Below are 26490 nucleotides of genomic sequence, written 5' to 3' on the forward strand. Positions count from 1 at the left end.
AACGCACTGAACGTCTGAAACGAAGGTGGCGCGGCCGGGACAAACCTGACCCTTCGACAGTCCCAGCCCCACGCCCGCCCTCGCTAGGAGGGGAGGAGCGACGGCCACAATGGATCCTCCAGCAGGCTTTGTGCGCGCTCGGAATCCAGCTGTCGCCGCCCCGCAGAGCCCCCTGTCCCCGGAGGGCGCTCATTTCCGGGCCGCCCACCACGCGCGTAGCACCGGCTAGCCGCTGTCCCGGCAGAGCCTCCAGCCGTCGCGCCCGCTCCGTGGCCACCTGGCTCCAGTCACTCCCCGAAATGCCAGTCGACTTCACTGGGTACTGGAAGATGCTGGCCAACGAGAATTTCGAGGAGTACCTGCGCGCGCTCGGTAAGCGCTGCCCGCCGCGCCTGGCGCGCCCGGTGCGGGGAGCAGCTCCAGGCCGCTCCGCAGAGCCCTCCCGAGTCGCCGCCCGCCTGCCGCCGCCAGGGCGAGCCGCTGTTCGGTGCTTCCGGACGCCAGAAAAGGCGTCCTCCGCTCCCAGGGCGGCCAGCAGGTTGCGGATTGGAAAATTCGGGGTTGCTAGGTTAACCGATGGCAAATGTCTGCTCGTTGGCCCTGGACGTGCGTAATTCCATTAGTAAATCTGGGTTTGGTTTACTAGTTTTTGTTTTTAAACGGTTAACATGAGAGCAGGAAACTTTGTTGGGGGTGGGGGAGGTACAGGCAAGCTGTGCGCTGAGACAGCGCAAAGCCAGCGGAAACCCTAACAGTGTTCGCGGGCGGAGCGGGCTCCTGGGCTCCTCTACCTTGGGACCGGTTCTGTGAGTCTTCCTGCCAATTCTGCCGCTCTCTCTACCCGCAACCCCCGTCCCCCCCGCAGACGTCAACGTTGCCTTGCGCAAAATAGCCAACTTGCTGAAGCCAGACAAAGAGATCGTGCAGGACGGTGACCATATGATCATCCGCACGCTGAGCACTTTTAGGAACTACATCATGGACTTCCAGGTTGGGAAGGAGTTTGAGGAGGATCTGACAGGCATTGATGACCGCAAGTGCATGGTGAGGATTCGCGTACACCCGGTGTCTCCTGCCCGGGGGGCTTGACCAAGGGCTGGGCTAGTTCATCCGAGAGGGAGCAAGGGCCCTTGTGCTCTGAAGGTCTGAAAACACTTCCCACTCCCAGCCCCCACGGTGGGCAGCACTGACTCATGAAGCATCCTGCTCTCTCCACCCTGGAAGGTGATGGTTATGAAGGCTGCCATGTGCTGTGTCTCCACTGCGTCCAGGCACTCTGCCGGGTGCTTTATGCACATAACTTCACCTAAGCCTCACACAACCTTTGAGGCAGATATGAATATGCCCATTTCACAGATGAAGAAACAGGCTCAAAGAGATGAAGTAACATGTCCAGAGTAGCACAGTTAGGGAACCTGGAGGTCAAAGCAAGTCTGTTGATGCTGTTCTCTGGCTCACTCTGGGCTGGTGCAAAGAAAAAGCAAAGAAAGGAAAGAAAAAAGAAACGCAGGTAACCCCTTTGAAGTGTAAACTTTCTGTATGACCTAGTGTGAAGTCACTCCAGGAAGCCCGGGGGCACCTTGATCTCTGCTGGAAGCCCTCTGATCTGCCCACCCTTGCCCCAAAGCTGGGATTTGGCTTCTGGCCATCCCGTGCCCCACCCTGTCATCTAATGCCTGCTGAGCATTCTTTGAACTTTGCAGCTGACACCTAGTCAGTAAGTCAGTGCCCCTCCAGCCCAGGCCAGAGGAAACAGCAATGGGGGAAGGGGAAGTGCCAAGAGCTCCCCTCCCACAAGGGTGGGAAGCTCCTGACCTAGGACACCCCGATTAGCACTGCAACAGCAGACTCCAGAAGGCCAGCCCCAGGCCTCCGTCAACATTCTCTGGTTGCTGAGAGGTCAAGGTACTCTCGTTCTCCCTTCTATAGTCTTGGGTTCAGAACTGGTTTATGTTCATCCCAGAAGCCGCCTTGCTTATTGATGGGGTCCTCACCCACCCCCTCCCACAATCTACCAAGGGTCTTTACCACTGGCCTGCTATGTGTCCAGCACCGTGCTAGTCATCTTACAGCACAGCACAGTGAGGGAGGGATAAGTAACCCCACGCTATGTAGTGACTGAGGCTCAGAGAGAGGAAGAGACTTGTAAGAGATCAGACTTGAGTCCAAGGCCTTCTGATGTTGAAACCCACACTCCTGCTCTCTGCCAGCTTCTCTGCTGGTAGTCTGTGCAGAAGCAAGATAGCTGAGGTCTGTTAGGATTGTAATTGAAGGGATGCCCGTGTCTGGGAATAGGTGTCTGGAGCCTGGATGACTCATCCCCCCACCTTGTTTATTCATCTGAAGGCAGTCAGGACTGGTATCTGAGTCTGCTGTTTGGAATTATGAGGAAGAAGGGATAGTCAGCAGGGAGTGTCCTTGAAAGGATCACTAATGGGAGAAAACACCATTGTTGTAGGGAAATGTCAGCTTGCGCCTTTAAAAATCTCAAGGACTCTTAATCTGCAGGAAAGACTCACAATAGGGAAGGAAACCTTCAGATGGGATCTGCCTTTCTCATTACTGCCCAAGACCTGCTCCCTGGCACACCGCATAGAACTTTGCTCCTTAAGAATAATCCTTACCCCCACTCACTATTGTGGAACTCACAGATCACATTGAAACTTCATTTTGGGTCCACACAACTTTGGAAGGTGCTGGCTTGTACTAATGATCTTCACTCTTTCCTTCCTTTCCTCATCCAATAACACATGAAACATTGATTGATCACCTAGTAATACTAGCAAATATAGTACTCAGCAAGTGCTTACTATTGTGCCAGATGCTACTCAAACGTTACATTAACTGACTTAATCTTCACAACACCCTTTCCAACCTCATTTTACAGAAAAGAAAACCACGGCAGGATTTCTGCTGTGTGACCTTGGGGAGGTCCAGTCAGTGCAGAGAGGGGGTTTGAGTTAACCGCTGCACTGAACAAGCGGCTGTCCTCACGGGCTGCTCGCCATGGCAGGCACAGGACAGCAGAGCATGTCACAGGCCCTGATGTCCAGGAACGCAGTCTTTGCAGTGGAGGCAGGCACACCAACACTCACAACACAGTCTGGCAAAGAAAAGCCCAGGGGTGGGAGTGAGGGGATTGGGACTACCCAGAGAAGGGGATCCCACAAGAATTTCTGAAAGAGGTGACTTCTGTGCTTCATTGTAAAATAAAAGCGGGGAGGTGGAAGGGAGGGTTTCGGATACAAAGGAAAAGACAAGGGCCGCCTTTTCTTCTCAATTCAGTGTCGGTGTCAACCGAGTGTCAAGCAGTAGTTGAGCAGACAGTGGAGACGAGCCACTGGACGAAGTCAGTGAAACCGGTCTAGGACGCACAGTTCCTGTCACTGCCCCAGGACTCAGGAATACCCACTCTGTAGTAGACAGCCCTTCACTCACCTGTTGTGGCCTGTTGGGAGGTGGAACAGCCCCTCTGTTCTGCTCAAGCATCCTCTAGCCCCATGCAGTGCAGAGAAGCCGTTCTCGCTGGGCTGCCCGCTGGGTGGTGTGCAGCTTTAGACTTCGGGAAGGACATGGCTGGATAGGGCTGGGATGATAGAATTAGAGCAACTGTCAGGCCTGAGACTTGCGAGTGGAGGGGAGCCGGGTGCCCAGAGGCCACCCACTGAGCTCTCTGAGGGCTGCTGGGGATGCTGGACAAGGTGGTTGCCAAAGGTAACTTTCACTGGCACCCCCTCTGCCTCACCCGGGGCACCCACCGGCCAGGAGCAGTGCCCCAGAGGAGTTTGTTGCCAGCATGTTACAGGAGTCCCGTTCTCACTTGGGATCTTTCATTCACCTATTGTTTTCAGTCCTCTCTGGACCCCGCAAGCGTCTCACGGTGCTTCCGCTATCTGCACCCCCCGTGTCAGTGAGACAAATCCCACACGCTTCCTGCCCCCGCGGAGTCCGGTGTGAGGAGGAGGTGGACTGAAGCAGCCAGGCACGCCGTAGTTGGCAGTGTGCTGACACGGGCCGAGAAGCACTCCCTGCCCGGGGAAGGTTCCCACAGGAAGTGGAGTCTGAACTGTGGCTTAAAAGATAGACAGGAAGTAGCCAGGCAAACAGAAAAGGGTTGAGAGAAAGGCCAAGGCCGGGAGCTGTCCCACACCAGGACCTGGGCTTGGCCCTGGGGCCGCAGAGGCAGCAAGGCCTTCAGGACACCCAGGCCAGTGGAGGAGACGGGCACATCTTCAGGCCGTTCCAGCCCAATGCATGATGGGAGCACGGCAGGCTGAGGAGCACGCAGCCGGGAGTGGGAATGCAGGGAAAGCCCCAGAGGAGGTGACAGCTGAGAGGGGCCCTGAAGGACTGATTAGGGCAGATGTGGAGAAAAGAATAAGAGCTTTCAAATAAGAGGGAATCACATAGACAAAGGCTCAGGCCTGGTTGGGAGGGAGTTTCAGAGGTGAGAGAGGAGCGGTCTGCAGACTTCGGCATGGCTGGAGTGTAAGACGCGGCTGGGAGGGAAGAGAGCCAGGAGAACCTGACAGGGAGACTTGATGTGACCCTCACAGGCCTCTGTGAGCCCTTGCTGGGAGAGGTGTGGCCAGGCTGACGTCCCTCCCCAAAGGGCAGACGCTCTCTCTGGCTCGGAGATCTCGGACCCTGCCTCTTTTCCATGGGAACCTTATCTGTATTCTAGAACTGCAGCCAGAGGGTGAAACCCAGCCTGCAGATGTGTTTTGTTTGGCCTGTGCAATGTTTGAAAAACTGCAGAGTCAGTTGCCAATGACTGCCAAAGATTGTAAGATTTCACAGAAAAATCTATATTTCTGGCTGTTCTTAACAAAAGCAAGAAAAGGAAGGGCCCTGGAAACACTGGGCCCCCATTTATTCCTGCACCGCATGCATCCCTGGCATACGTATGCTCATTTTCTAGTTTACCGCAGTCTTCAGCCCATCCTGTTACCTGAAGTCAAGGATCAAATGGCCATGTGTCGCTGTTTGCACTGTGGGTTCCTTTAGAGCTGTGGGTCCCAAAGCAGAGGCAACCGGGAGCCTCTTAGAAATACAAATTCCCTGACCACGCCCCTGGCCTACTGAATCGGCAACTCTGGGAGTGGGGCCAGCTGTGTGCCAATAAGCCCTCCAGGTGGTTCTGATGCAACTAAAGCTTCAGAATCACTGCTCTGGAGTAAAGAAACACACTCTGTTCCTGTGTCTCTATTTAAAAAACGGAAAACCTGTAAAATTAAGTGTAGAGGGCCATGGACATGTAGAGGGCCGGTGTGGCCCATCACCTGAGTCCTATGGACATTGCATTTCAAGCCCAGCACCACCTGAAATAGCTCTGTGTTCTCTCCCCAGGTGGAGAGGCGGAGGGACTCAGATCTGGGCGGCTCTGCCTTGCTCGGCTCACATTTCTAGTCTGATCTAATCAGATTTTATGTAACAGCAAACAGCAGGCGCTAGTTTGGTAGAGATGTACAAAAGCTGGGCTCGGCTGAACAGACACAGGGCTTTTCTCCATTGCTTCCTGCACGCCTTTGTCCACCAGAAAGTGCGATCCAGCCTGGCCAGGAACCAGCAGCGTTTGTTGAGTATAGCACATATGTGCCTTGGCAGGGTGGGAGCTCTTGAGAAAGAAAGGTGCTCTGACTTCAGATAGCGTTTTCTCACTCCTGAGCAAGGCAGTGTCTCAGAATGATTTGGTTCTTTGTCTCGCAGTCCCCCAGCATGAGCAGCTTTTGTGAGAAGACTAAGCCTCAGCCAGGAATCACAGCCGTGAGCCTGGCTCTGTGGGGGTAGCAGAGGGGCCGTTTGTCATCCCCGTGTCCAGGTCAGGTTTTTTCTGGAGGAGATGGCTTTGTTCACTCAGGGAACTGTCACCTCCCCCCATGGCCGGAGCCTCAACTTCATATCCAGCGTTGAACTTAGGATGACCCCTCCACAGGGCCTGCCTTCTGCTCCCAGCCCTCCGCCCCTCTGTTGCTTTCTTTGTTTTTATTATAAAAGGAAAATATTCAAATAGCACAAGAGAGTATGGGCTGAAAAGGGCCCCTTCCCCGACTTGGCCCCATTCCCACTCCCCAGAGGTTATCACTGTTACCATTACTTGCGGATCTGTCCGGAAACCTTCCTCAGAGTTACCAGTTATCTATCTATTGATTGAACAGTTGGTCATTGCCTCTATCTAAAACCAAAAGAAAGAAAGAAAGTAAAAAAAAAAAAAAAAAAAAAAGATAGAGAAAGCAGGGAAGAAACCACTTCTCTACGTATTTTTTTAACTCGGTGATATTTCTTAGGCATTTTTCCATGTCAGCACGTACAGATTTTCTAAGTTCTTTTTTAACCATCTATGTTTCTTTCCCATCCCTTCCTAGACTTCCTTACTTACATCCTTCTATCTCTCCATCCATCTATCCATCCATCTAGTTATATACAGTAATACATGAAATCCACCAAATCACTGTTAACACTTTGGTTTAAACTCCTGCCAGCTTTCTGATCCTATTCTTGACCGATTAAAGAGATTTTTTGGTTCTTATTAAAACACACACACACACACACACACACACACACACACACACACACACACACAATGCCACTGGTTAAATTACCTCCCTGGGCTGCAGCGCTGAGAATGCCATTGGATTTGGGAGCCTCTGAGAGCTGCCCCTGCCCAGATCAGGCACCCGGCATTCAGCTGGGCCCTTTCCAGGCTAGAAACACAGGATCTCTTTCATGTCTTAGCTAAAGTTCTCCGACCTTTGAAATCGGTGTCAGCAGCGTGCTTTTGAGGATTACAAAAAGAAGAATTAAAGCAACCCAAATAAAATTCACAAAGTAGCTTTCAAAAATCACACTGGTTTGTTGGATTTTGGGTTTTGTTAGGCAGGAATAAAGGAAAATAACATCTACTAAATCTTCACTAAGTGCCATGCCTGTCCCAATTGCTTTTTGTACTTTTTCTCCTTTGGTCCACACAAGAAATGCTGTTCAGTAAGTATCATTATACTCATTTCACAGATGAGAATCTGAGGCTCAAAGAAGGGAAGTGCCTTTTTAGCCCAAGGTCACCCGGCTAGCTGGTGGCAGAGGAAGAATTTTAATTAGTCTGTTTATAAAGCTGTCTAAACCAAGGTCTCCCACAGAGCTTTGCTGAAGGCCAGCCCCTCAGTTCCTTCTTGTGAGCCTCCTCACAATCTGAAGGTAAGCCCAGGAAGTTTCCACAAGGCGTAGGATGAGTGAAAGGAGCAGTGCTATTAGAGGGAAAACATTTGGTTTTGAATTCTTCTCGATTATCTGACAGCGACCTTAAATGATTAGACACACTGCCTCTGTTTTCATATCCACAAAATGGGCTTCATAATTGCTGCTCAGCGTGTCTCACAAGGCAAAGCTGAGGGCCGTAGAGATAGTTCAGGGCACAGAGGCTTGGGAAGCCACAATGCTATGTGCAGAACAGGGCCAGTGCCTGTGATACCCGAGACTGAGGGGCATGGCATAATCACTTATAATGGCCAGGTGTTTACTTAATGAATTACACTGTTTGTTTTCCTGATCAACATTGCTCCCCACTTCCCACCCAAGAAGCACCTTTTTCTTTATGGTGGGAATTACTCTTGCTTAACCTTTTGGTTCCTGATGGGGCTGCAAATCATAGTACACTGTCTCTTCTGGGACAAGCACCTTTTCCCAGGGTAATCACAGTGTCCCATGGCCTGTCACATACTTGTGCATGTGACCCAAGCTGGGCCAATCACCATTTCCTGGTAGTTAATTTAGGAACCCTGAGAGACAGGTGAGTTCTGTTCCCTTAAATGTTGATGAGCTGGTATGATGTAAGCTTGGAACTCTCTGAGGCCAGTCCCCTTACCCCACCTTCCTTGGCTGCATGGAAAAATCCAATTGAAGGAAAATAAAAGATGAGACCAATACAGACAGAACGAAACAGTAGAGGGTTACTGGAGTTCCTGACACACCATTCCTAGATTTTCCATGTACTTTAACCAATACATTTCCTTTCTTTCCCCTTAAGCTATGTGAATTGGTTTCCTGTCACTTGTATCTGAAAACATTCTAAGACATTCAAACTCCAGAGATCAAGGGTTAAGACCCACATAAGTAGTTAGAGTAGTAATTCTCAAATTTGAGCATGCTCTACCCCTAAAGTTTCTCACTGTGAAGGTCTGGGGTGAGGCTTGAAAACTTGTTTTTCTAACAAGTTCCCAGATGATGCCAATGTTGTTGGTTCAAGGACCATGCTTTCTACCAAGAAAGAAAAACAAGGAAGCAGGCTGGCCTGTGCCTAGTTTCCTGTGATTTTCTCATGATTCAATGTAATAAGCCTGTACTGGGGAAAAAATGAGAATGGGTAAGTGTAGCTCCGTCCCAGTGTCAGCGTAGTGGGGGATGTAGACTGCCTGGAGACATCAATCTTGCAGTAGCCCACAGTGGATTGCAACTGAGGGTCAAAGGAAGTGATACTAACAGTGTGTGCAGGCGGATACGTGCAGGCTGACACAGAACAATTAGGAGCTTTGACTTTAAGATGGATCTGAATTTGAATCCTGGTTCTACCATCCAGATATTACCTTGGCAAGGGTACTTTATCCCTCAGAGCTTCAATGTCCTCATTTGTAAAAGGAGCCAAGATGAATACCCACCTAATGGAGTTATGTGAGAATCAAATGTGGTAGTGAATTATTTCTGTTTTCTATTGCTGTGTAACAAACTACTCTGAAACTTGGTACCCTAAAGCAATAATATTTCTTTTGTTCACAAATCTGCAATTTGAACAGGGCTCAGAGGGGATGCCTCTTCCCTGCTGCCTACCCTGCCAGTGAGGATGTAGAGGATCCACTTTCCAGATGGCTAACTTATACTCACGCTCTCCTTGCTGCTTGGGCTTCCTCACAACATGGCAGCTAGTTTCCAAAAATGAGTCTCAAGAAAAAAAGCAAGGCATTTTTTATGAGTTGCCTAGTCTTTTGAAGTCACATAGCAGTAGGTCTGCCATACTCTGTTGGTCAAAGCAGTCTTAGAAGACCCATCTTCCAGGGAGGGGACACAGACTCCATGTCTTAATAAGCATACAGCAAAGTTTTAGAAGAGCACATAGGGTGCCAGACACTTTAGCAAAGTTAAGTGTATTATATGCATGTGAGGCTGTTACCACAGTACCTGGCACACAGTGCACACTCAGTGGGTGTTGGAACACTAGTCTTTGGCTAACCTTTAAGGCTCTGTCGGGATTGGGCTGTTTGTTTCTGACTAATCTGCAGGGGTGGGAGAGTGGGAGAGGAGTAGCCAGTGGTTCCTGGAGCCAGGCCTTTGTGATTGGGGCAAGAACTCCTCACCTCCCTAGGCCCAGGATGGGAGGCTGGAAGGGAAAAGGGGAGTCCTGTAGAAAGGTCTGTAAGTGCTCGGGTAGCCCAGGACTTCACCTTCAGCCCTGCACCCCATTCCAAGTTCCAAAGAGATGTATCTGAACAGTAGCTTGAAACCACTTTCTGAACTCAAGCTCAGTGTGGGAGCCTTCTTTGCTCTGGTCTACTATTCCTGGCTTAGAATCTCTGGCCCTCGCCATCAACCTTGGCTTGCTGGTGCCATGAGACTAGAACCAGAAGACGTGAGTGGTCCAGAAGCCTTCTAGGCATCCAGTGGATGTTCACTGATGACTGCTGCTAGGGTCCCCTTTGTTGGAAGAGAAAAAGGGGCTGAGGGAGTTTATGTCTTTCCCTGGACAGCCCACCCTCAGGGTGAGTAGTCCTCTAGAAACCAGCTGTGGCAGTCCAGGTCCTTTGCAGACTTCTCACTTGGACTCAGGGGGTTATTTGTATTTTTGACTTAGAGTTGATTGAAAACTCCCTTGAAGCCAAGGACTATGCACGATTCACTGTTGGTTTCTCCCTGGGAACCATTCTGTAGCTCTGTCATAATGTGAGCTGTCCTAGAGTACACACATGTGCACATAAAACATGCATGTACACTCACTGACCCTTGTCCTCCAGAGAGAAACCCCAGGTCTGAAATTCTACCATTAGAGTGCATTTATTTTAGTTAAATATTCAGCGATTTCATTAGGTATTTCCTTTAACATGCAAACACCTTAGGACGCTAGCTACCTTTAATACAGGGATTAATGAGTTCTTCCTTTTTTCCTACCTTTTCCCACCCTTCCCTCTTCCTTCCCTCTTTCATTCTTTAGCTGAGGGTCCAAGGATAGCATAAGAATACTCTGGGAAATAACAGTATAAACAAGATGGGTGTGAAGGTGGGGATGGCAGGGAACCCAGGCTCCACAACCTACCTTTGCCAGCTTTACAGTGGAACTGGCCCTGCACTTAGGAAATTAAAAAAAATAATCTTCTCACAATGTAGATCAGAAAACCATCTTACTCTTTGACTGAGGGATCCCACTTATGGGATTATATTTCAGGAAAATCATTCTGTTTGTACAAAGGTATCTATTAGTCACTCTGTGATAATAATTCTCGACAACCCACATAAGCATAATCACTGTCTCAGGCCCTATTATGCGGCAGGGCCTGCCCTGTCACTTCATGTTTATTTAATCTCCTACAATCCTTGATAGGAGGTGCTGCTCTCGCATTTTACAGACAGGAAGCGAAAGGACCTGCCCAGGTTCATGTTACTGGTTAATCATAGACTTGTGATCTGACTTCAGATGTCTCTCATTCCCTACTTTGTATGGTTTCTAGAATAGGCTGTCTCCTGCTGGTATTCCTAAATATCAAATAACTGTGGGTGGTTAGAAAGACTGTGGTTTTGTAATTCTGCAGACCACTACGTAGCCATGTAAATGATCACTCCGAAGATAAATGAAAGGTTTTTATAGGCGTTCAGTCACCAAGTTCCATGGATTCTGCTTCTTAACATCTTTCCTGTTTTTCCTCATTCCCACTGCTCTGAACACCTCGTGCCGGTAATAATAATAACAATTAACATCTTTCATGCTTACTGTGTGCCAGGCTCAGCGCTTTCCATGGATTATTTCATTTAATTACTGCAGTATCTTCACGTTGATCTCTGTTTTACCATGCTCAACACTTCAGCCCATCCCTCCCTTTCTAAAAAAGGGAATCTGATCATGCTACTCCCCAACTCAAAATTCCCAAGGGCTCCCCAGTGCCGATGGGAAAAAGCCAGGCGGCACTCAGGCTCTTCCGGTCATGACCCTGCCTGCCTCTTCAGTCCTGTTCCCTCCCTCACCTCTTAGGCTTGGTCCCATCCCGCCATTTGTCGTTGCCTTCACTTGCCATCTTCTTTGCATCCCTCTTCTCACTTCCCTAAGATGTTTCCTTGCCTCTTCCTCTGGGAGGAGAATTACCCACTGGTCAAGACCCAGCCCAGGCTTAACTACTGTTGATCCCATCCTGATTCCTCATTCCACCACCATGCCCTTCATTTGCCTTGCAGCCTCTCCCTTCAGCTGCTGCTTTTTGGGCACCTATGATGCTAGCTAATGTGTGTGAGATTCTACACAGCAGCACCCACACCACCATGAGCTCAGTGAGCTACAGTGTGTTTATTAAATGAATGGTAAGTGAACCTCAGAAATGCAAATGGTCATCATTGACCGTATCACTGCAAGGTGCAATTACCATTTAATAATAGCTCGTGTTTGCTAGGTATTGCCTGTGCCAAAAATTCTTCTAAGCCCTTTCCATGCATTAATTCTTTTAATCCTCACAATAATTCTATTATGAAGATGCCAAAATTCTTTTTATATTATACCTGAAGAAATTGACTCAGTCTGACTGAATTCTAACTGGTTCAGCTTTAGAGCTAGACCAGCTGGGCCAGCCAGACTGTCATCTTTGGGATCTCATTTCTGCCCCTTACAAAGTGGGTGGCCTTATGCAGGTTGCATCACTTCTCTGTGCCTTTGCTTGTCTGTGAAATGGGGATAATTATGAAGTAAGGGATACCTGCTTCGTGGTGAGGATTAAATAAACAGTGTATGGGAAAATCTACAGTGCAACTGCTCTGTCAGTGTGAGCTGTTATTAATCCGCTCACACCGACCCATGACTTCCAGAAGACAAATTCTGGGGATAGTCACATGTATGAAGGGATACCTGGCAAACCAGAGAAGAGCTAGCAGGATGTTGAGAGTGGAGGCTGGCCTGAAAAGGCATGTGCCTCTCTGCACCCACAGGGACCAGGCTGGGCTAGGCCAAGAGCAGAGGGGACTACTGCTTACTGTGCATTTTGTGTATTTTGCACTGAAATGGGTCCTTGAAACCCGTTATTTCATTTCTTTTTTTGAGACGGGAGTTTCACTCTTGTTGCCCAGGCTGGAGTGCAATGGCGCCATCTCGGCTCACCGCAACCTCTACCTCCTGGGTTCAAGCGATTCTCCTACCACAGCCTCCCGAGTAGCTGGGATTACAGGCATGCACCACCATGCCTGACTAATTTTTTGTATTTTTAGCAGAGACCGAGTTTCTCCATCTTGGTCAGGCTAGTCTCGAACTCCTGACCTCAGGTGATCTGCCAGCCTTGGCCTCCCAAAGTGCTGGGATTGCAGGTGTAAGCCACCGCCCCTGGCCTCCCTTGTTTCATTTCATTCTGTTGGCTCTGCTCTGTGACAGGGCTTACTAGCCCCATTTTGCAGATGAGTAAGTGGAGGCTCAGAGAGGCAGAGTAAACTGCTTTGGTCACCCAGCAAGAAAGAAGTGGGGACAGACTGCAGTTCAGGTCTTCCTCTACCAAAGGCTATCACTGGGTCCCTCTTGAATGCCCAGCTTGGCAGGCAGGCCATTGTCCCATGGCTGGGCCAGAGCAGGCCCGCAGCCAGCCAGGTGATATTCAGTGGCCACAGTATTCATGCCAGCAGAATGTTCATGTGGGAACAGTAGGCAGACCATGGGCCCAGAGCTGGGCAGAGGGGATTTACACCATGTCTTATAGTATTCCTAGTTGCATGCCTTTGAGTGTAGAGCCTAAGCACTCTGAGCCTTAGAGACTCAGGGTCAAATCACTACAATAGCTAATTCCTTTCTATAAGGCTTATCTGTGAGGAAAAAACAGCCGCATTGCCTGGAGAAAGCAGGGTGTTCATTGCAAGAGTGCCACTTGAATGTTTCCTGCTATTCATCCATTCAACAAATGGTAATGCACATTTTCTCTGCCATGGATTCTAACATGGGGGCTGGTATCCTGCAGTGAATATAAGGATCCCAAACCCCAAGTTGTTCATCAAGAGATCCTGACATGCTCACTCTTTTCTGGTTACCTGGTTACTGATCTAGCATCTCTTATCTTCTGGGACCCATTTATTTCTATTTACCTTGAAATATGCATGTATATAAAATAGAGGCTAGTGATTCCCATGGAAGGGATGAGGCCTTCAGTGCCCCTCCTAAGCACTCTTTAACAGGATGTCCCCTTTCTTATTCTTATTCTCCCAACCTACTCCCCAGTCCCACCCCCCTGCCTATGCTGGTGGAACTGATAACACACCAATCCCTTTTACTGGCCCCAGGTAGCAAATCCAGCACTGCCTATAAATGAGCAGCATCTGGGTTTTCCATGGCACCAGGTTTGGCCAACTGGAGCACGAAGACATGCAGTGAGGAAGAGAGGCTATGAGCAATCTCCCCAGTAAATTCTGTGTCGGAGGTACAGGGTCAGCCTTCATGGAAAGGGTCAACCAACAGAGTTAAGCTGGGCAAAACCTATGCAACTGCCTGTGCTGTTCCCTTTGCCTTTGACTGAGACTCCCTTGTTCTTCTTCCTCTTTCCACTCTTTTTTTTTTTTTTTTTTTTTTTTTTGAGACAGAGTTTTACTCTTGTTGCCCAGGCTGGAATGCAGTTGTGTGATCTTGGATCACTGCAACCTCCGCCTCCTGGGTTCAAGTAATTCTACTGCCTCAGCCTCCCAAATACCTGGGATACAGGCACGTGCCACCATGCCTGGCTGATTTTGTAATTTTAGTAGAAACGGGGTTTCACTATGTTGGTCAGGCTGGTCTCAACTCCTGACCTCAGGTGATCCTCCCGCTTTGACCTCCCAAAGTGCTGGGATTACAGGCAGGAGCCACTGCACTCAGCCCCTCTTTCCACTCTTTACGCTAACTCCCATGGTGTTTTCTGGTGTCACTCCCAGCATTACTTCTAGCCTTACCTCTTCCAGGAAGCCTTCCCTGATGGGCCTCTTTCTCCACCATAGAGGCTATCAAAGTGCCTTCTGAATTCCATAACCTCCAGCACCTGTCTACCAGCACTTACCATTCTGCTGGCATTTTCTGTCTTCTTACCTTCTTCTCAGATAGTCTGTGAGCCCTCAAGAACAGGCCACTCCCCTTACCTCTCTCTCTCCAGCACCTACAGCTAGTGCATAAGAGGCTTGACACCTGTGATTGGCCTCGATCACTCCAGTGCTTTAAATTGACACCAGGAAGCTTCTGAATTGTTTAAGGAAAAATAACTATAACATGTCAAGATTATTAGTCTTAACATTTTCTCATTTTGTTTGTCTTAAGAATTGTGTTATCATCTGCTGTTATCTTTCTCATAGTATTCGAATTGCATTTTTTCATGCTCACAAAGGCCTTGTTGTGGCTATACTATTTATAGTAGTTGTTTTGAACATCTATTATGTCTCTAATTATTCACATTTTAAGGCCTTATTAATTTAGTTTTAATCTGCTTTTAGAGTGAAACTGGCTTTTTCTCTTGAATGTGCTGACTTTAGATAATTCTATGGTCCCAGAAATGTACTGGAGAAGAGGAGCCACTACCCACCCACTCACTAGCCTGGCCTTAGGAGCAGCTCATGGACTTTTTAGCCAGAGAGAACTGGGTTCAAGTATGGCTCAAGCCCTAACCCCTAGGTGATGGGCTGTTACTTACAGAAGCCTAATTTTTATCAGCTCTAAAGCTTAAAAATTGGCCAGACGTGGTGGCTCATGCCTGTAATCTCAGCACTTTGGGAGGCCAAGGAGGGTGGATCATGAGGTCAGGACTTCAAGACCAGCCTGGCCAAGATGGTGAAACCCTGTCTCTACTAAAAATATAAAAATTAGCCAGGCGCAGCAGTACGAGCCTATAATCTCAGCTGCTTGGGAGGCTGAGGCAGGAGAATCACTTGAACCGGGGAGGCAGAGGTTGCAGTGAGCTGAGATCTTGCCCTTGCACTCCAGCCTGGGTGACAGAGTGAGAGTGTTTCTCAAAAAAAAAAAAAGCTCGAAGATTTAGTGAAACATTGTGGAAAGCTCCCAGCAGAGTACCTGGTACCTGGCAGGTTCTCTGTTACCTTCCTTACCTTTCCCACCTGACCACTTATTTAACACAAGCACCAGATGCTGAAAACCTTCTAATTGTCCCAGGAACACACATACCCTCAAAGGGAGAAGCACACTTTTAAATCAAGCTCCAGGATTTGCATCTTTTAGCAGTTTACATTATGCAGAGAAAGTATCTACTCACTGTCTGGTTTTTAAATTTTACCCCAAATCTAAAAAGCATGGGTTTTGGAGTCAGACCTGGGTCAGTCCTGGCTCTAGCCTTTGCAGGCAGTATCACCACTGGCAAGGCTTCACCTCTTATAACCTGGTTGGAACCACAGAGACAACAGAATTCAGTCCCAGCCCTCCAGAGGTGGATTCACAAACAGAGGGACTACTAGGGCTGGGTAGAGGGCTATGAGTGATTCCTCATCCCCTGCTCTTGAGAGTGGTGTATTGGCATGGGAGTGTTGATGAATGTCACAAGTTTCTTGATACCAAATACAGTTCCCACCATTTGCAGGCAATACCAGGTCACTGCCAAGAGATGGTTCCATTTAGTAGGAATTGTCTGGCATTCCCAGTGTAAGTCACCTGAGTGGGGCAAGTGGGCGGTGAAACATCCCTGGGACACATTCACTCAGGCTGCCTGTGGGAGCTGGGCTTTTTGTGTCACTGTCTCATGCAGCAGTGACAGCTGGGGTTTCTAAGTGGTAGAGGAGCTGGAAAATGGCTTCCGACGTTAACAGCCCCTTGTCACAGTGGTACAAAGCTGCCCTCATTCATCCGTTGGCACATGTCTCTCTGGGTAAACTGCTGATAGGGCCAAAGTGATAGGGATTATTGTTAGTTTTTGTTTCTTGGTTTTTGGGGGTTTTTTGTCTGTGTTTTGTTTTTGAGACAGACTTTCAATCTTGTTGCCCAGGCTGGAGTGTAATGGCATGAGCTTGGCTCGCTGCAACCTCTGCCTCCCGAGTTCAAGTTATTCTCCTGCCTCAGCCTCCAAGTAGCTGGGATGACAGGCATATATCACCACGCCCAGCTAATTTAGTATTTTTAGTAGAGATGAGGTTTCTCCATGTTGGACAGACTGGTCTCAAACTCCCAGCCTCAGGTCATCTGCCCACCTCAGCCTCCCAAAGTGCTGGGATTACGGGCATGAGCCACTGTGCCCGTATTATTAGTTTTTAATAGAAAAGTTAGATTGGCTTCACTTTCCAACCAGCTTCCCTTGTTCCAGCCCATTTGCAGACTTTTGGGTGGTCGTGGGATGAAAATTTCTGGTGAGGAGGTGGGCTGAAGATGGCCATCCTTCCTCCTTGCTCTTGGATTGTCTGGGCTTCATTTCTAAGGTGGTCTCAGAGCCCATGGTGGAGGTTGGGGAGAGCAGCACTGTCTAGCCCCTTTGGTCTGCACCCATGTTCATCCCACACCCACAGCCACCTGCCTTTTCTGTGGGACTTGAAAAGCATCAGGAATATCTTCCTACCTGAAATTCTTCCATTAGACCCTGATTAACTGGATTAATCTAGGAAATCAGATTGAGTGACCATTTAATGACCCTTTCAGATCTGGCTGAATCCCTGTCCCAGAATGTTCCCTGCTCCTGATCTAGCAAAGATGGCCGGCTGCTGACTTCAGAGGGAGGTCATGGAATAAGTTATTGAGTCCTGGGGAAAGTTGTTATCATAAGCTCCATTTTGTGTCACAAGAAAATGAGTTATCATTGTTTATTAGGCATACGCCTTCCAACATTCCTTATTTCCTTTTCCCTGTCTTGTGTTTTTAAGTGATAGTCCCCCTCCTTGGCTCCGCACCTCCTTTTTCTGTTCTTATGACAAATAGGATTCTCTTTGAAATAACTAGTTTATTCTCACAAGATAAAAAACTTAAAATGAAAAATCCAGTCCCATCAAAAGTGAACACAGGGAGAGTGGGAGAACTAAATCACATTGCTGAGCCATCCCAGCTATCAGTGGGGAGTCTTCAAACAGATCTCCTGCTTAAACAAAGCCCAGTTAACATATAAAGGAAGCAGCCGTCAGTGGAGCCCAGTAGGCAGCCCCCACCAGGTCTCCAGAGTATCCCGGAAAGAGAAGGAGCTTCCAAAACTTTAGCCATGATGAATAGCATGTCTATCACTGCTTCACAAATCTCCAACTCTTAAAAAAAAAAAAAAGGTTTTTGTTATTGTTCAATGCTGACAAGCAAATCCATCTTTATCTAAGCTCTGGGCATCATCGTTACTATTAGCTGGGTGTGGTGGTGCGTGCCTGTAATCCCAGCTACTTGGGAGGCTGAGGCAGGAGAATTGCTTGAATCCAGGAGGTGGAGGTTGCAGCGAGCCGAGATCATGCCATTGCACTCCAGCGTGGGCTAAAATGAGTGCAGTTCCAAAGGGCCCTCATGCCTCCTATATTAGCCAGCCCTCTGCATTTTCTGTATATTTTCTTGAATCCTCAGACCAACCTAGTAAAGTAGGTGCTTTGTTTATCTAATACCATGTAAACAGACCATCCCAAAACTTAATAGTTTAAGACAACAACCATATATTCTCATGATTCTGTAGGTTAATTGGCCAGCTGAGCTGCCAGTGGCTGTGTTTAGCTGAAAGCTCAGTTGAGCTGCCTCAGCTCTTCTCCAAGTGGCTTCTCTCCCATCCTCCAGGGCTTCTCCAGGTGGCGTTTCTCTTTGGCAGAGTATCTTGGACTGCCTTAAAGCATAGCAGCTGGGTTTCAAGAGGGGAGGGTTCCAAGAGGACTAACCCCCAGCATACAAGTGTTTACAAAGGCACTGCTTCCATCCCGCTTGCTCGTGTCCCACTGGCCAGAGCGAGTCACGTAGCCAAACCAAGCTGATATAGGAGGAGACTTCACAGGGGTTTAAATATCATATGACTTGCTGGGAGTTACCAGTGGAAGAGTCTACCACAATAGGTATCATTTCGCCTTCTTTTGAAGCTGAGAGCACCAAGGCTCAGAGAGGTTGATCTAGTTGCCCAAAGTCATCTGACATAGTCAGGAACAGAGGACCCAGGTCTATCTAATACCATGGTCTTTTTTTTTTTCTTCTTTTTTTGAGATGGTGTCTCGATCTGTCACCCAGGATGAAGTGCAGTGGGACGATTTTGGCTAACTGCAACCTCCATCTCCCTGGTTCAAGCAATTCTCCTGCCTTGGCACCCCTTTGCTACCAATACTGGGTCAATCTGATATAGGTTGAGGTGGTATAGTAGGAGGTGTGCAGGGACCAGGAGCCCAGTACAAATGGCAAGTGAGCTTCCAGGATTCCTTAACCCAGAGGACAGCCTGGCCGATTCCGTGGCCCACCTGCCCCCCTGGATGGTTCCACCCAGCAGCACAGGCAGCAAAGACAGGTCCTGAAGACATGCTCCAGGCCACAGTCTGGGTTTTTCAGTCTGATACTCTGCCCCCATCTCCCCACCACTCCCAACGACCTTGTTCCTCCTCTCCTTAACTCCAGAATAGTCTTCTATAGCACTGGCTTGTCATTTCTCCCTCATCACCTCCTGCCCCTTGCATCCTTATTCACTCTGCCTAGAATGCCCCTCCCGTTTCTAGAAACTTTTTTGAGGCCATGACAGCCTGGGCACTTCTCTGTGGGGACGTCTCTATAGGCAGAAACCTTTAAGACCCCTTTCTGACTCCTGGCACCCATACCCCCACAATGGTTGGAGTGAACTGAAGGGTGTTCCTCCAGGAGCCTGCTCAGAGTCTTAGCACGATGTCCATGTGTTTTTCTGCAGCCCCCAACTATTTTAGTAGCCATCTGCTGGGCACCTGGTAGGTGCCCTTCCCTAGACTGGGAAACAATTGGACACCAAGTCATGCAAACCCCATGTTCCAGCCCAGATTCTTTCTATCATTTACTAGGTGACCGCAGAAAGTCATGGAACCTCTCTGAGGTCAGCCACTCCTCTACATCTAATACAGACAAGAATAATCTCTGCTCTGTCCAGCTCACCCAATGTCAGAGCTTGGAGTTAAGAAAGGCTTCCTTGGTGACTAATGTAGTATTCATGTGATAGGGATCCTTCTCTTTAAGAGGCCTGGTTTGGAGGGCTCTCAGAAAGCCTTCTCTACACCCCAGCAGGCTTCTGCTCTCTCTGTCCCTCAATCTGTTATGATGCCTGAAATTCTGCCATCTGTCATTCTTTTGGGCTAAGTTATTATCATTGTTTATATCCAGATGGCGCCTGTTAAAAGATGCCAGTGATCTGGAAATGGTGACACAGTAGCCCCAGGAGCAAAAGCCTGCGCTACCATTAATGAGCATCTCTTTCATGGTCATTCCCTGACCCTGGTGTTGGAAGATAAATAGGTATAAGCTTTCTGGAGATAAAGATGGCAATACTCATCAAAAGCTTTACAAATATGCACACTCTTTGATGCAACAATTCCTTCTTTGAAAATTTCTTCATTTTTTTGAGACAGTTTCACTCTTGTTGCCCTGGCTGGTGTGCAATGATGCAATCTCTGCTCACCGCAACCTTCACCTCCTGGGTTCAAGTGATTCTCCTGCCTCAGCCTCCTGAGTAGCTGGGATTACAGACACATGCCACCACGCCCGGCCAATTTTGTATTTTTAGTAGATACGGGGGTTTCTCCATCTTGGTCAGGCTGGTCTCGATCTCCTGACTTCAGGTGATCCACCCACCTCAGCCTCCCAAAGTGCTGGGATTACAGGCGCAAGCCACCGTGCCCAGCTGGAAATTTCTTCTAAGGGAACACTGTGTTTAAAACTATGTATACAAGGAAGTCTTATTTATAGTAGCACAGAATTATAAATAAATAACTTAAATGTCCAAAATAGGTAATTGGCTAAATACCAGAGAGTGTTTCATGGGCCTGTGACCAAAGCACAGGGCCGCAGGCTCAGAAGGCCCCTCACTTGCTTTAATGCTCCGCTATCACTGGCTTAAAATTCTTAATGATTTTGAGCAAAGGACCGCTCATTTTCATTTTGTGTGGGCCACACACACACTATGTAGCTACTTCCTAGAATATTATGTAGCAATTAAAATAATGCTTATGGAGAATATTTATTGAAATGGGAAATTGCTTCAATTAAATGAAGAAATGAGGATCTGAAACCACAAATGATGCAATTCTAATTTTGTATAAAATAGAAACATGTCGACAGATAATTAGAAAAAGAGTGAATGGAAATTTACCATACCTTATATACAATGTTAGAGCAATTATCTCTCTCACTCTCTTTTTTTTTTTTTTTTTTTTAGATGAAATTTTGCTCTTGTTGCCCAGGCTAGAGTGCAATGGCATGATCTCGGCTCAGAGCAACCTCCACCTTCTGGGGGCCCTGAACACTTCAAGAAGCAATTCTGCTTCAGCCTCCCAAGTAGCTGGGATTACAGGCATGTGTCACCACACCCAGCTAATTTTGTATCTTCAGCAGAGATGGGGTTTTACCATGTTGGTCAGGCTGGTCTCAAACTCCTGACCTCAGGTGATCCACCCACCTCACCTCGGCCTGTCAAAGTTCTGGGATTGCAGGTGTGAGCCACCATACCTGGCCTAGAGCAATTATCTCTAAGGAAGCAAAACTACATGTATTCTTTTTTATTACTATTTTCTTCTTTGGATTTTTTTTTAAATTTTCCAATACAAAGAGTACGACTGTACTTCCTAATATTTCCAGAAGAGGCAAAAATGTACATCATAGCTGAAAACAAGCAATTATCTCTCATGCCTCTGAGTGAATCTAGAGCCCTTCATATGCACGGTAGCCTTCTGGATAAACACATGAAGAAAAGATCAGTTGATGAGGAAACCAATTATTATAAGCTTCTCAAAGCTGAAGACTGATTTCTGGGTCCCCACTTCCCTCTGCAGGCCTGGGACAGATGAAGCACAGATAAAGTGAATGGGCACCCTGTCTTATTTATGGCGTGAAGTCATGAGTAGTCTTTACCCATGACATGTCTCACCACATATTATATTAACCACACTATGGTCTATGGTTTGGTTTGGTTTTGTTTTTTGAGACAAGACAGAGTCTCCCTCTATTGTGCAGGCTGGAGTGCAGTGGTGCGATCTCGGCTCACTGCAACCTTCACCTCCTGGGTTCAAGTGATTCTCCTGCCTCAGCCTCCTGAATAGCTGGGATTACAGGTGCATGCCACCACACCCAGCTAATTTTTTTTTTTTTTTTTTAAGTAGAGATGGGGTTTTACCATGTTGGTCAGGCTGGTCTCAAACTTCTGACCTCAGGTGATGCACAACCTTGGACTCTCAACTTGCTGGGATTACAGGCATGAGCCACTGAGCCTGGCCCTACCACTCTATATTCTGACTTGGAAGCTAGACCTTCTTTCTGACCTGGGACAAGACTGCACCCAGAGTGAATTTCTGGATCAGGGAGAGGAGCTGCCCCTCAAGCCCTTTTGTGCCCCATTTCTCTCTGGAGCAGAGGCCAGACATTCCTATGCAAAGCTGGGGGAGCACATGCGGCTCCACCTGCATCCCTGGTGTGGGTGTTGCATTGCAGGCTTCACCCCAACAGCAGAGGGCAGTAGTGGTCTGCAGGCCCAGAAGAAGGCCTGGGGTGGGAGGTCCTCTTATAGGGAGTGGCCCCACTGACTCCACACCTAGCTCCCGTAAGTCTCCTCTCCCAAATCCTTTATCAGGCTGTTACTGACTGTCCTGACTCAGCTGAGTATGGCAAGGGACACAAGAATTAGCTCTCGGGTGGGTGCGGTGGCTCAAGCCTGTAATCCCAGCACTTTGGGAGGCTGACGCAGGTGAATCACGAGGTCAAGAGATCGAGACCATCCTGGTCAACATGGTGAAACCCCGTCTCTACTAAAAATACAAAAATTAGCTGGGCGTGGTGGCACGTGCCTGTAATCCCAGCTACTCAGGAGGCTGAGGCAGGAGAATTGCCTGAGCCCAGGAGGCGGAGGTTGCGGTGAGCCGAGATCGCGCCATTGCACTCCAGCCTGGGTAACAAGAGCGAAACTCCGTCTCAAAAAAAAAAAAAAAAAAAAAAAAAAAAGAATTAGCTCTCTACATCCAAGGCCTGAGTTAACGTCCCCATGTGATAGATGAGACCGCAGGGGCCCTGAGAAGGGATGAATTTGCTGAGAGCCACACAGTGAGCAAGGGGCAAACAGAGATCTGAGCACTACTGTGGGAAGGCTGGGCTTTTAACATGGAGCTGCCCCTTGTGAGACAGCTATTCAAAAGGAGGTGGGCAGCCCCAAATATGAGTGATGCCCCCTGCACTTTCTGTGTGCCCATGCCTGGGACATGTGTCTCAGTCTAGGGCATACTCATGGCTATGCTGGGGTGACAGGACCACCTTGCCTCTGAACTCCAACACTTTTTTCAGCCCTGTGTTGCTAGGTGGGCCTTTCCTGCTCCACTAAGACTGAAATCTCCCCAGGACACAAGGTGGGCCTCCTCCTCCTGCCTGTCTTCCCTTCAGCATGCCCAGCACCTGGCAGGGCTCACAGTGCTCAGGGAAGATGTGGGGCCCGAAGGTGGAGTGTAGAGGGCGCCACAGTGCTCATCTGTGCTCTGCTGAGCCCGGGCTGGGCTGTGCGATCTTCCTCCCCTTCCTGGGTTCCCTGGTGATCGGATGAGCTCCTGAGGGTACGTCCTGCTGTCCCACCTCGGGCCTTCACGTCGTGATGGTCCACTGGGAACTCCTTCCCCCGCGCCTCTTTTCCTCTCCTTCGGCTCCATTCTTCCTCCTTAGGACCCATCCCACCCCCTGGGCTCCCACAGCCTCTGGCCTATAACCCTGGGGGCCCTGAACACTTCGAGAAGCAATGTAGTCCATTGGAGAGGGGGCCTTCAGAGCCCCACAGATCTGTGTTCAGACCTGGCTCTTCCACTGCACAACATGGGTCAGCTTGGCAAGTCCCTTAACCTGATCTGTGAGAAGGAGATGCTAATGAGGCTTCAGAGACAGCATAGGGAGTGTGTGGCAGAGCAGGCAGGCAGCTAACAGCTGCCATTGTACCTTCACTGGGTTATTTATATCTAAGATCATTCTCCCTGTGAGATGAAGAGCGCTTTGAGGGCAGGGGTGGGGTCTTTTTGGTGTCCCAGGACTTAGCATAGGTTGAAACAATGACTGGATGAATGAAGTGTCTGGGGATGGTCAGGGTACTCTGAGAAGTCTGCTCCCCACCATAAGATTCAGGAAAACATCCCTCATTCCCCATACTCAGAAGGCCCTCCTCCCCACCTTAGCCTCATTCTCCACACTTGCAATGACAGCTCCACCCCAATGACTTTTTCCCTCCTAATTACCCTTTTAAATAAAATTTATGAAGGTTTTCATAAATTTTAAAACTGATTTACACACTTTAATAAAAGCATGTGGTGGACAGGGAGTATTAGGCTGCAAATTTTCTGCAATGAAATTAATAGAAGCACATCCTGGATTATCAAGTTTGGGAGCTGCCCCCTCCCCCAGCCCCCAGGAGCTGCCTGCTTGCTCAGGATTGACAAATGTGCCTCTTGCTTGGCAGACAACGGTAAGCTGGGACGGAGACAAGCTCCAGTGCGTGCAGAAGGGCGAGAAGGAGGGGCGTGGCTGGACCCAGTGGATTGAGGGTGACGAGCTGCATCTGGTAGGTTCCTGACCTGGGTCAGGCTGGGTCCTCAGAGGCCCTGGTCATTGTTGAGGTCCAGATGGACCTTGAAAGAAGGCAGTATGGCTGGGCCTTGGTTCTGTTCTGAAGCTTCTCTTCCAAGGGCCTGGAGATCATGCTTGAGTGACTTTAAAATCCAAGCAGTGTGTTGTTAAGGTCTAGGCTGACCCAGTCGTCTAATCAGAGGGAAGACGTGAGGAGGTATATCCATTAAGCATCAGCAATGAGCTAAGCCCTTTTGCATTCTATAATTCTTTCTATTCTCTCAGAATAGGAATATGGCTCTTATTTTAGAGATGGGGACATGGAGGCTCTGAAAGTTTAGGTTACATGCCCAAACGGCACATCTAGAAAGTGACAGAACCAACATTTGCTCCCAAATGATGTATATATTCACCATGCCAAATTGCATAGGCCAAAGCCAAGAAGAATTCTCTAAGATGTGATCTCAGTCTGGGTCAGCGGGAGGTGATTCGGGAGGGGAAGCGTCAGGGGGTCCTGTTGGGCAGCTCTGAGCCACATCTGTTCCACTCAGCCAGCTCTGTCTACAGGGTGCTGCAGAGCACGCCGCTGTACAATTTAACTGCCTTTCCAAACAATTGGTTACTTAAACCAACTCTCGGAGAAAAATCACAGCCAACGAGTATTTTCAGAGTTCTTGCCACAAGTGTGACTCTGCTCTGGCCAATGACCAACATCTGCTTTTGTTTCAGGAGATGAGAGTGGAGGGTGTGGTCTGCAAGCAAGTATTCAAGAAGGTGCAGTGAGGCCCAGGAAAACAACTTTGTCCCAGGGAATGAGCAGTGTGGATGTGTGGGCCAGGATCTCCCTCTTTGCACAGCATGAGGCAAATGTCCAGCCACCCCCAGGCATCTGTTAGCAGAATCTGTCTCTTGCCTTTGTCTCTTTTCCTTTTCTTAAAACGAAGCCATGCCAATAAAGTGATCTCTGTTCAAGACTTCTGTTCAGGGGAAGTTTCACTGCCCACTGTGCTCACTTTTTTTCCGGGGCTTCTGAGGCCAGCTTCTCCTGGTGCCAGCCATGGGCAGAGGGGATAAATTCAGCCACGTCTTCATATTTAGTCCTGAAATTGCACCTGTGTTTCTCTCCAAGGGCATAGGCTTGGGTCTAGAACGGCAGGATGGGAGGTAGCCTGACAGTCAATCATTTGTGTATCAAGTACCTATCACGTTATATATCTAATTGTGCTCAAAGTATAGTGAGTGCCACGAAAGCAGACGGTACCTTCCACCCTAGAGATCCGACTAGCAGAGAATGTCTATGTAACTGCACAATACACGCAGGAGAAGCTTCATCATATTTGGGAGTGAAATGGAGCTGAACAGGATTTTCAGCCCAAAGCTTAAAATTACTTAAACATAAGTAATCACCTATTGGATTTAATTTCAGAGATGTCATGAGAAATGCCACGACCCCCAGACCATCACCCCATCTATGGGCTGGTGTGAAGCCTTTCTTTTCACTGTTGTAGATGAATCATAACTTGCAATTCCCCCTGAAAGAGACAGAGCCGCCTCATGTTCGTGCTAAAGTGTAGGCGATTGCTAGCTGCACCTTTGCATAAAGCAACACAAGGAAACGGAAGGAGGAGTGAGGATGTGAGAGATCATGGATAGGGAAAACAATTGGAAAAGGACAGACGGAGGATCCCCTTGGTGCACCTGACAATCCGCCTGGGCTATGCCCTGCTCCTTGACAAGAGTTAGGAGTCAGATCAGCTGAGTAAAAGTCCCAACTTCATCACTTACAGAGAATACTGGGACTCATCTCAGCGGGCAGTGGGGAGCCACGGGAGGTTTTTGAGCAGGTGAGGGACGTGATCATCCTCTGAGCAGAATTAATCTGCCAGCCATTCTCTCAGCTGCAAGAAAAAAAAATGAAGAATACCAGTAAGGCAGTTAGGAATATCAGTCAGCACAGGAATTTCACTTCATATGAGATTAATGTTCCCGAAGAAATACATGTAAAATAAGAGGAATGTTTTCTATTTTACATAAATCTATAACCACAGAAACAGGCTTTTGGCTTTAATGTTGCTTTTCATTTTCTCAGCACTATCCAAAGTTTACAGAGGGCTCGCTCCTAAGTTGGCAGCAGCATGCATCACGGGGGTTGTTCAGGCTTCTCGGTGGCATGCTAGCACCGCTCACCTCTGGTTGAAAGCTACTGATGTTCACTCCATTTTCGGAACACGACTCCAAGTACCACCACTTAACCAGCACTTGGATGCCATTGTTATAGGATATAAAAAAAGATTTTCAATTCTAACAGCACCTGATAACATAACTGGGCATTAATAAAGAAATCACTCTGTGACTTTTCAAAGCATGGCAACAATACTGTGATGCCCCTGAGGACTGACAAAGGATGGAGATTTTGTATCTATCAGCTCATCTGGTACCTCTAGGCTGTGGAAGTGGAGTTAACCACACCTGACAACCCCCTGGGCCTGCCACCTTGAAAAGTACAGGATTTTTGACATTTTTGAACTGAAATTTACAATATTTCAAAACATACTAGGAGTCTCCATTTTTTATTTATTTATTTTGAGACTGAGTCTCACTCTGCCACCCAGGATGGAGTG

General features: G+C 48.3%; 1 protein-coding gene across 1 annotated transcript; it reads left to right on the plus strand.

Moving 5' to 3' along the window:
• On the plus strand, window positions 1-24843 carry RBP1 (retinol binding protein 1). The gene is given in 5 exon segments (XM_003942596.3): window positions 1-268; window positions 270-372; window positions 866-1044; window positions 23763-23864; window positions 24599-24843. Coding segments are annotated over 5 exon segments (597 nt in total). The 5' UTR covers window positions 1-109; the 3' UTR covers window positions 24653-24843.
• Window positions 24844-26490: the final 1647 nt, after the last annotated feature.

This window comes from Saimiri boliviensis, chromosome 9, assembly GCF_048565385.1.
Source record: "Saimiri boliviensis isolate mSaiBol1 chromosome 9, mSaiBol1.pri, whole genome shotgun sequence".
Classification (NCBI taxonomy): domain Eukaryota; kingdom Metazoa; phylum Chordata; class Mammalia; order Primates; family Cebidae; genus Saimiri; species Saimiri boliviensis.